General features: G+C 39.2%; 1 protein-coding gene across 1 annotated transcript in view; it reads right to left on the bottom strand.

The window, feature by feature from the left end:
• Window positions 1–5461: 5461 nt before the first annotated feature.
• irx3a (iroquois homeobox 3a) overlaps window positions 5462–10206 on the bottom strand; it is a 6996-nt gene continuing 2251 nt past the window's right edge. Inside the window, exon 3 of the mRNA XM_062066949.1 lies at window positions 5462–5558. Coding sequence (XP_061922933.1) covers window positions 5491–5558 — 68 coding nt within the window. The 3' untranslated portion in view covers window positions 5462–5490. The remainder of the gene's footprint in view (window positions 5559–10206) is intronic.

Consider the following 10206-nt stretch of genomic DNA (forward strand, 5'->3'; position numbering starts at 1 on the left):
CACACCGTTTAATAAGCCACAAGGTTCAAAGTAGGGGCGTACGGCAGTGGTCCCCACCACCGGTACCGATTGGTACCGGGCTGCACAAGAAATAAAAAAACAAAACAAAAAAAAAATGTAATCAACATAAAAAACACAATATATACATTATATATCAATATAGATCAATACAGTCTGCAGGGATACAGTCCGTAAGCACACATGATTGTATTTCTTTATGGGAAAAAAAAATAAACCCCCCCCCCCCCCCCCCCCCGGTCCGTGGGACAAATTTTCAAGCGTTGACCGGTCCGCAGCTACAAAAAGGTTGGGGACCACTGGCGTACAGTCCGGAATTTTCGGTATGTAGAATTCAATACCACAAATGTATTGTTTTATATGATTTATAACAATACTAGCAAACTCTAAGTTTGATTAGATAAGCTTTATAAAAATGTGTTATTGTGTTTGCTATATTTATTTCTATAATCAGATCGGGAATCGAAATTGGATCGTTGGCCAAAAATGTTGATTGGGACATCCATCCATCCATTTTCTACCGCTTATTCCCTTCGGGGTCGCGGGGGGCGCTGGAGCCTATCTCAGCTACAATCGGGCGGAAGGCGGGGTAAACCCTGGACAAGTCGCCACCTCATCGCAGGGCCAACACAGATAGACAGACAACATTCACACTCACATTCACACACTAGGGCCAATTTAGTGTTGCCAATCAGCCTATCCCCAGGTGCATGTTTTTGATTGGGACATACCTAGTTAATTTTATTTTATTTTTAAAAAACAGAAGAACAACATGTACTCCGTAAAGTGAGCAATGTTTTGTCTTTATGTGAAGAGACTCACCTCCCGAGCAGAGACATTGCTCATTCATCACGAGCATTAATTCAAAATCCAAACAAACCAACGGTGTCCATTGTTGGCCGTGCCCCGCACCTCCCCCTGCAATGCCCTCGTTTACATGAGCATTATTCGAGAGAGGAAGAAGACTCTGGTGAATAAAGTCTATTAATCACTACTGGAGGAGTCGGTTCATTGGTTCACCCTCTCGCAAGGGTCTCCAATCAATCAAAGGGGCTGCTAATGTATTCATGAGACATGTAAGGCAGCACTTGTTTGACAGTGTTCCCGAGCAGGAAGAATTCATTAAGTTCCCTCCACCAGTTAGCCAATCATGGAAAGTCATGATGAGCGAACAACAACTCTGTCCGAATCAAAGGATCGTTAGAGTCTGAACAAATATTATAAACCTGCAAAAATATGTCCCCTCATTAACATGGATGGGCGAAAAGCTGAAGAGTCTGCATTTGTCAGAGGCCCGGGTAATGTCGTACAAGGCCTCCGCTGTGTTGGCCCGTGTCGGGATACATCACTCCCTCGCGATCCTCTCGAAGACCGGAGAAAATGTGTCTTATTAGTTGACACCGGGCGGCGAAATTCCGAGCTACACCGCCGACTTATGTACAAAGCTGAGAAAGCGCAGTGACGACGGTTTGGCGGGCCCCTGACAGTGACGTGCAAGATGGGCGGGGACTGCAACCACACAGATGTTGAGGCCAGGGATTATTTTTAGGAATAGGAAAATTAAGGCGATGGCTCCATATGTATAAATACACAGTGTTGGCACGAGGAAATTTCAAAATGGGGTCCCAGGGATCCCATCAAGTCATAAAAATTGGGTCCCACGGTAAATTTTTGGGGTCCCACTTTTTGTAACCGTTTTGAAAACAAATGACAAATGTATGCATTATCCTGTTATATCTCACATTTTATATTGTTTTGGAAAAAGGTTGTCATAAACGTTACTTAATTCATTAAAAAAATAACACAAAAGAAAATACATTTTTATTCAAATGTAATTTTATTCAATTATAAACATTCATTCACTTTCTTCTTTCCTTCATGGATCTAAACTTTACCGCTGCCGGTATTTGTTTCTATATGTTTATTTAATAAGTTATTGGTGTATTTATTTCAGTATAAATGTGTAAACAGTTTTTTGCTTTGGTCATGAAATGATGATAATGGTGTGCCAGGGCGTACATACAAATTTAATTGATTATTCTCACCTGTATGTAGATCATCAGTCGTTTAAAAACCGCCACATCTATACTTTCATTGCAAATAATGCCAACAAACGTAGAATTTTGCAAGTTAGTTTCAATGTCATTTAATACAGCGACACTCAATGCCTCGAGCATTTCATCTCTGGCTTCTTGATGGCCGTAAGCTGTGTGTTCCCCTTTAAGAATGGCGGTATATGGGGTGAGTGACGTGTGTAAGTGAGTGGGCAAGTTAGGAGAGGGAGTGCTAGCATGTTCAGGAGTGTTAATAGCATGGTGGATGTCCGCTTGGCTTTGTGGAAAACATAAATAAAGAGTTCTAACAAATCGAAGACCTCGTCATTCCGACCAAAGAGTGGAACTGTAGGGACCCACTGACGGGCAAAGTGGAGGGTGTTACCCCCGACAATATATCGGCCCTGGAGGAAACGTCTCCCGGGTACTCCTCGACCACGGTCTGGGAGCCGACAAGCAGGAAAGGTGTAACATGATGTTTCTTGTTGCCTGGTGAGGCTAGATCTTTGAAAATCAGTGCACCCGGTCATGAAGGTGTTCTTTTTATTAGCCCGTTTACATGGCGTGCAAAACATCTTTCCATTTTCATAAGTGAGCCATTTGCTGAAAAGTGGCTCCTGAAGCCTGAAGCCACTTTTCATCGCTTTTTGGGTTTATCGCTCGCCATGACGAAAACAATAACAAGCAGGAGTCATAATGCCGGAAAAGTAGTATTTGTGATAGATAATAATAATAATTGTACCGCAGAGTTCATTACTTTGAAGTCGACCAATAACAACGCAATAAACAGGGACGGAAATTTAACTAGGCAAATTTAAACAACACAAAACACCGGCAAAAAGCGATAACCGATAAAAAAAAAGGCAGGGTCGGTAGAAAAAAAAAAAGAATATGCGTCCCGCGGACACGCGGACTTCTACAAATGCGCGTCCTTTCTGATTTCAATGCGTGAAAAGACACAAAAAGTGCGTTAAGGCCAACAGTGTATACATACACAGCCATTTTTTTTTCTCATTTTGGAGCGTCAAAAACATACCAGAGCTACAGGTGGCGCTATAGCTTTGGATCAATTTTAGCCAATCAATAGCTAACTAATCCAACTCCACAATAATAACGGTGGTGAATTGACAATGAATGCAAATATAAGTGTATACTGGCACTTGACTGTAAAGGGAATAAAAAAAAAAAAAAAAGTAAATTCAAGTGAAAAAAAATTTAATAAAAACTTTTTGAGTACCGTATTTTTCGGACTATAAGTCGCAGTTTTTTTCATAGTTTGGCCGGGTGTGCGACTTATACTCAAGGAGCGACTTATGTCTGAAATTATTAACACATTACCGTAAAATATGAAATAATATTATTTAGCTCATTCCCGTAAGAGACTAGACGTATAAGATTTCATGGGATTTAGCGGTTAGGAGTGACAGATTGTTTGGTAAACGTATAGCATGTTCTATATGTTATAGTTATTTGAATGACTCTTACCATAATATGTTACGTTAACATACCAGGCACGTTCTCAGTTGGTTATTTATGCGTCATATAACGTACACTTATTCAATCTGTTGTTCACTATTCTTTATTTATTTTAATTGCCTTTCAAATGTCTATTGTTGGTGTTGGGTTTTATCAAATACATTTCCCCAAAAAATGCGACTTACACTCCAGTGCGACTTATATATAGTTTTTTCCTTCTTTATTATGCATTTTCGGGCGGTGCGACTTATACTCCGGAGCGACTTATAGTCCGAAAATACGGCATGTATTACAGGGTTTCCCCTAAATACCTGCGGCGGTGGGGGCTGTGTTTATGGCGTATTGCTATGATATCATTTTCTTTAAAGCGGCTCAAAAATGTATCCATACATTTAAAACAAATCTGTTTTTATTAATTAGTATTATTATTTGTTATCGTTTTGCCATATTTTTAATTGTTGCTGCTTTTAGTACAAGGTACTTATTTTTTCAAGTGTTTACAGACTTTTAGTTACTTGTTTTAATTAAAAACAACTAAAAGGGACAAGCGGTAGAAAATGGATGGATGGATGGATGGATAGATACGACAGCAGGACATTCAGTTAACAGGAAGTGATACGGAAGAAGCCAATCAATTTTGCTAAGTTGTGAACTTAACTTTAACTTAACTTTAACTTAACTTAACTTAAGATTTCAGGTAAATATGCGCTTACAGAAACGTATTTTCATAGTCCACCCCCAGTATTATAATGGTACTGCCCACCTGAAATGAACCAGGAAATAAATAAAACATGAACCAATTTGTTACTTGGTGCTTTTTCTTTGGCTTTTTTTTTTCCTACCACCAAAGAAGGGCACCAGTGGTGGCAAAAAACATTAGAATTTACAAGGTGATGACAACAGAATCAAAAGTTATTGAAACCTACTAGCAATACATTAAAAACAATATTATCAAACGATTACAATATTTAATCACAACTAACAGCATATTGTCCATACTTAACTCATACTTAAATGTTTTTTTGTTTGTTTGTTTTTTAAGTTTACCTTAATAAAATGCAATATTCGGCTGGTCAATGTGTTTGATTTGTGCAAATGTTTATCATGCATTATGTTTTTTACAACTCAGCACAAAATGGACATAAACACATGCACACACATATAGAAGCAAGATATTTTCCAACTGGGGTTTAATCCAGTCCTTAAGAAACATGTACTGTATATATTGGGGCTGTCAAAGTTAACACTTATCCCATGCGATTAGTCACAAAACATTATCACACTAATCATGTGCACACGCAGATTAATCATACAATTAATTTTGACCGCACATGATCCTTTACCTTAACCGTGGGTGGTTACCTGGAAGGTGGAGATGGTTGTTCGATGGTCAGTGATCCGATCGAAGAATACGTTGGTGCAAAGATGTGTGACTGGCGTGCTCGCTGGCAAATTTCAATTCAAAACACACCCTGATGGTCCTTTAGATTAAACAGTTTTAAACAAATAAACAACGTGCATTCAAATTAAACGTGTGTTTTTAATTCCTACATTAGATTCTCACAATAACATTGCATTTGTGCATCCATAGCAAAATGTTGGGGTCTTTTTTTAAGTCACTTTACTGCGATTAATTGCAAGTCATCAATATGCAACACTGTGATTAATCTAATTTGAAAATGTAGTCGATTGACAGCACAAGTAAAATGTTGTTTTTAAACATTTCTTATTCCTGTTTAGATTTCTTGATAAAAGCGCAACATTGTTTGCTCTGTAAAAAGTCCATGTGAATATCTTTCGCCATGAAGCTTTGTTACTTAGCTTGTTAAAGTCCTCATTAATTTATTCTAGTTTTAAAAGTCATTCAGCGGCTTTGTGAGTTTTTAACTCTCTATAGCCGTACCTTGTTGTACTGTAGAAAGATGGAAGCGGCAATCACCTGCTAGCTCATGTACGCCCCCCGCCTCTTTATGTTGACTCGGAGTATGACAGCGCCTCTGTATGGTTTCTCTGTAAAAAATGACTGATTTCAGCAAGAATAATAATGTCACACTCACATTAAATACATTACAGCGGCCGTACAAGGTCTTGGTGCATATTTACATTAGCGACAAGCTAACATAAATGGCTGCATGTCCTCAGCAGCAGAACACTAACAAGGACAGCAGAGATGAAAGGCTTGCGGCAGTCTAATCTCAGGTTTTTTCTCCGGTATTTAATCAGGAAATGTGCATATGCAGCGATTTAACTATTGGAATCATACAAAAAATACAGTTATCATACACTTCAATGAACATATATTATTATCTGTGTGAATGCTCCAAAGCATTCACACATATGGTTTTCGACACCAAAATTCATCTATTTGTTAAAGTTCTTCAACTTCTTCTTCTCCAGATTTTGGCGCGCTCTACCTTCCACATTTTTCACCCAATTCAAACCGATCTACTTCAAACTGTTCAGCCTATTCGGGAATCGTAGGATTTCCCTTGACACATTCCAAAAATTCCCAGATTTCCCCAAATTCCTGGTTTTCCGGGGCAGTTTTTCCCATTCAAAATGAATTGGCCATTTTTCAAACTTCCACCATTTCCACATTTTTCAACCGATTCACCATCCAGGAAATTTTAAGTACTTTTTTTCCAAGTAAAAAAAAAATCCAGATTTTCCAGAATTCCTGGATTTCCGAAGCCCTATTTCCACTCTTTTTTCTGGCGACTACTCCTTTCACATTTTTCAACGCATTTCCATCGTCAAAACATTCCTCTTAATCAGGACAAAAAACAAAGTTGTTTTTTCAACTGGAAAAAATCCTGGTTTTCCCGAAATTCCAAGAATTCCGTAATACCATTTCTCAATTCAACATGTTACTACTTCAACATTTCTCGACCAATTTGAAAAATTCCAACACCAACCATTTCAACTCATTCCGACCATTCTTTTTTTTTTTTTTTTTTTTTTTACCATTTTCTAAAAAAATTCCCGCTTTTCCCGAAATTTCCAAATTTTGGGGGAAATTCCCATTGAAATCAATTGGACAGTCTTCAAAGTTCCACAACTCCCACATTTTTCATCTGATTCAAACTGTTCCAACTTCTAAATATTCACCTTGTTTGGGAATTGTGTGCTGTACTTCAACAATTTAAAAAAAATTCCAGGATTTCAGTTCAACTTCAGCATTGGAGCATTCACACGCAATTCCTTCAGGAATTGCCTCATCTAGTTATATGATGATATCATTATTTGTTCCCTCCCCTATTGTAAAGGATTCAAGGAACTCTAACATGAGACAAGGCACAAATTGTAGTACCTGGAGTACCATATTTAGCCCTATGACTACCACAAGAACAATATTACGTACATAATAATTCAAATACAATGGGATATAAATAGAGTAGGTTATAAATATCATAGGTCAATATGAAGAAAGTCGAAAAAATAGAATGGACTGTGATCATAGTAGTGCAAATAAAAGGTAAAACAAAGAAAGCAAAGCAAACCAAATAAACGTCTTTATTTCAGTTTGTTTTGTTGTTGTTTTTCGTTTTTATCACAGTTTGAGTGTTGGATCCACCCTCCGAGTCATAATGATACCACAAAGAGGTGCCACCCCTAGATTTGGGGCCCTGTCAAAGGAAAAAAAAATCCACTTTAGGCCCCACCAAATGAATGTATTATTTGTTTATTATTTTCTTGGGCCCGAGTCAGATACGGTCCCTTAGAATTATTATCACTTTGCCCCCACTCGCGGCGCTCCCTGACCCTGTCCATCCGTCATGACCCTTAGGACGTAGACCACTCACAGACCGAAAAACACTAAGACTCCCACTAAGACCCCTCTGACGCCGGCATCTATCGTTTTCTTTCAAGAATTAGGACAAACTTCCACTTCACAGCGAGGGGGAAAAAGTTAGCAGCGCTGAGCCCGTTTTATCGAGGCGAGCGCACGTAAATCCCTTTTTGCCGATGCTTTGTCCCGAGGACCGAGTGAAAAAGAGGCCGTGCTCGGCTTCAAAGCTGCATTTCCATAATTGCCCTGTAACTCGGGCCTGTCTGGAGGATCTTAAAGAGGAGCTGAGAAAAGCACAATCTTTCAGCTGGGTGAACAGCAAAAGAGTTCACCCCCGCCCTTCTCCAGAACGCCCTTGCCTCCGGCCTGTGGGCCCTCAGTCGCCGCCCCCTTTTTTCCTCCACTTGTTGCCTTCTGGATTTGCCCCCTGAAAGAATTTTTTTCCTCTATCCTGCATCGACAAAAGCCATGAAATCAGCGCCCTCCCTTTTTTGGGGGGAGAATGTCACTCACTCCTGGGGCTTTTTGTCCCCACCGTGGGCCCCGTCGGCGGCTCCCCGGCGGTTCTCTGCCATCCACACTTTTCCTTTCGCTCTCAACCACTCTTCTCTTGTGGTCCTTTTTTTTTTTTTTTTTTTTTTGGCTTGTAAGGCTACACGGAGGTTTGTGTTCCTACGGCCCTTCTCCGGGCCGGGCCGGGGGCGGCGGACAGTGGCTCATAAAAGGATTAGTTTGGCGCACAAAGACAGCGGGCCGCGTCTAAAGCCTGACTGGGGCCACAAAGGAGGTGACATTTGTGGGTCTCTAGAAGGGGCGGGGGGGGGTCTTGACAGAAGGGGTGGATGAGGTGAAAGCACAAGGCTGACCCTCTTTATTTGGAGCAGCCTCTTCTTCCACTGGGGCACCTCTATGCCACCCACCCGCCCCTTCTTTCCAAAGGGTTGCCCTGGGTGTTTATTTACTCCAAGCTCATTCACACACGGAGCCCTCTGATGGCTCCATCGGACTCCCACCCCTTGCCCCCCCGCCCTTTTGCTTTTTTTCTGAAGCTGCCATCCAGTCGGATCAATGAACACTTTGGGCCCGAAAAAGACAGATTAGATTTCCCTTTAATGATTCCATCTCCTGACGGGGCAACCCACCCTTAGCACCCCCACCACCTCAACTCAAACCAGAATTTTATTTTTCTTTTTGCTGTATATTTTTTAACCGAGAAGGGTCCAGTTGAAGACAGTCCCAGAAGATCCAGTATAAGGGTAGCTGGTACCCCCCACCCTCTGGTGGCCCCCGCAGCCGGTGCATTCTATTTGTCAAATCACAAACATTTTTTTGGTATCATTCCTAATTTCACTCTATTTTTTTTATCCTCTCTTGGTGTTATTTCTCATGTGATCTTGTAAACATCCCACTGTTCACTTGTTGTATTTATTTTAATGATTTTAACGCCGAATATGATGTCAGCCATTAGTTCCTGCAACATAAGGACAGGAACGGGAACACAAGGAACAGGGGCTTCAATCAGCTGATGATGGACTTATGAATATTCATAATGCTCTGAGATGATAATTGATTGGACAGGTGCTCCCCCCCCCTTTTTTTCAACTCAATATTGAAAACATGCACTTGTACACACTGACATGACTTTTATTTTGTGTTTAAAATTAAATACAGAAACGGAGAGTGTAAATTGTTTGGTTTTCCAACCAGTTTCTTGAAAAGTAATGAATTTGTATATATACGAATAATCATATTTACCTTTAATCATATATTGTGAATTAATTTGCATTACAGCAAAACAACATTTTATACTACTTATGTTGAGCTTCTAAAAAAAAACAAAAAACAATATTTATCACTTTTTTTTACTTTTAAGTTCTCCGTTATTTTGATTGACCGAGTGGTTTTCTCAAAACAGGATATACGTGTTTTTATTTTTAAAGAAATACATTTTGTTAGAGGTTTTGCATGTAGTTGACTAAACAATTTTCCTCCAAAAACATGCATGTTATGCTCTTAAAACGAAAGTCTCTCTGACATGTTATGAACTATTATGATAATAATCCTTTAGGGACATTTAAAGTTTTTTTTGTTGTTTTTTAAAAAACAATTTTTTTCTCTAATGTCACAATATTTAACCCAACACAAAATGACATTTCTTAAATCTATTTTGCACAATTTAAATTGAAATAATACATTAGGTCAAATTATTGAAAAGAAAGTGCGAAGAAAAGTGTGTGTGTGTGTGTGTGTGTGTGTGTGTGTGTGTGCGTGTGTGTGCGTGTAGTTGCAAAACTGTGCATGTGCAGCGGACTGTAGAGGGAGCTCCAACACCAAGTTTTTTTTTTGCATCCCACTTGCATGCAAATACAGGCTCATTCTAGTATTGCATGAAGGCAAAGAAATATAAATAATTTTGTTTATACCTGTGATAGATTACAATTGCATATGGCGTCATTTTAATTATAGGATGTGTGATGGTGTTTGTGTGTGTGTGTGTGTGTGTGTGTGTGTGTGTGTGTCTGTGTGTGTGTGGTGAAAATGTGAGCAAGAGTTGCACTACACGGATAATAATCAATCTTTAAGAGTCAATCACAGTCACTTTATGGGCTATTTCCAAATTAAATGAAAAATGCATAATTTCCCATATGAATAATCCCATACTTGTATCTAAATGTACACATTTGCGCTGAATTATCTTATTATAAAAACCCTCCATGGCAAAAACAAAACACCAACAACTAAGCACCGTCTTAAAGTTGCAGCAATTCATTTATTATTAGCCAAAAATATAGACTTTTCTTGTACAATTTGGTTCACAAGTATGTACATATTCTTAACTTTATATACAAAAAAATCCATCGACAAATT

This window comes from Entelurus aequoreus, linkage group LG02 (assembly GCF_033978785.1).
Source record: "Entelurus aequoreus isolate RoL-2023_Sb linkage group LG02, RoL_Eaeq_v1.1, whole genome shotgun sequence".
Taxonomy (NCBI): domain Eukaryota; kingdom Metazoa; phylum Chordata; class Actinopteri; order Syngnathiformes; family Syngnathidae; genus Entelurus; species Entelurus aequoreus.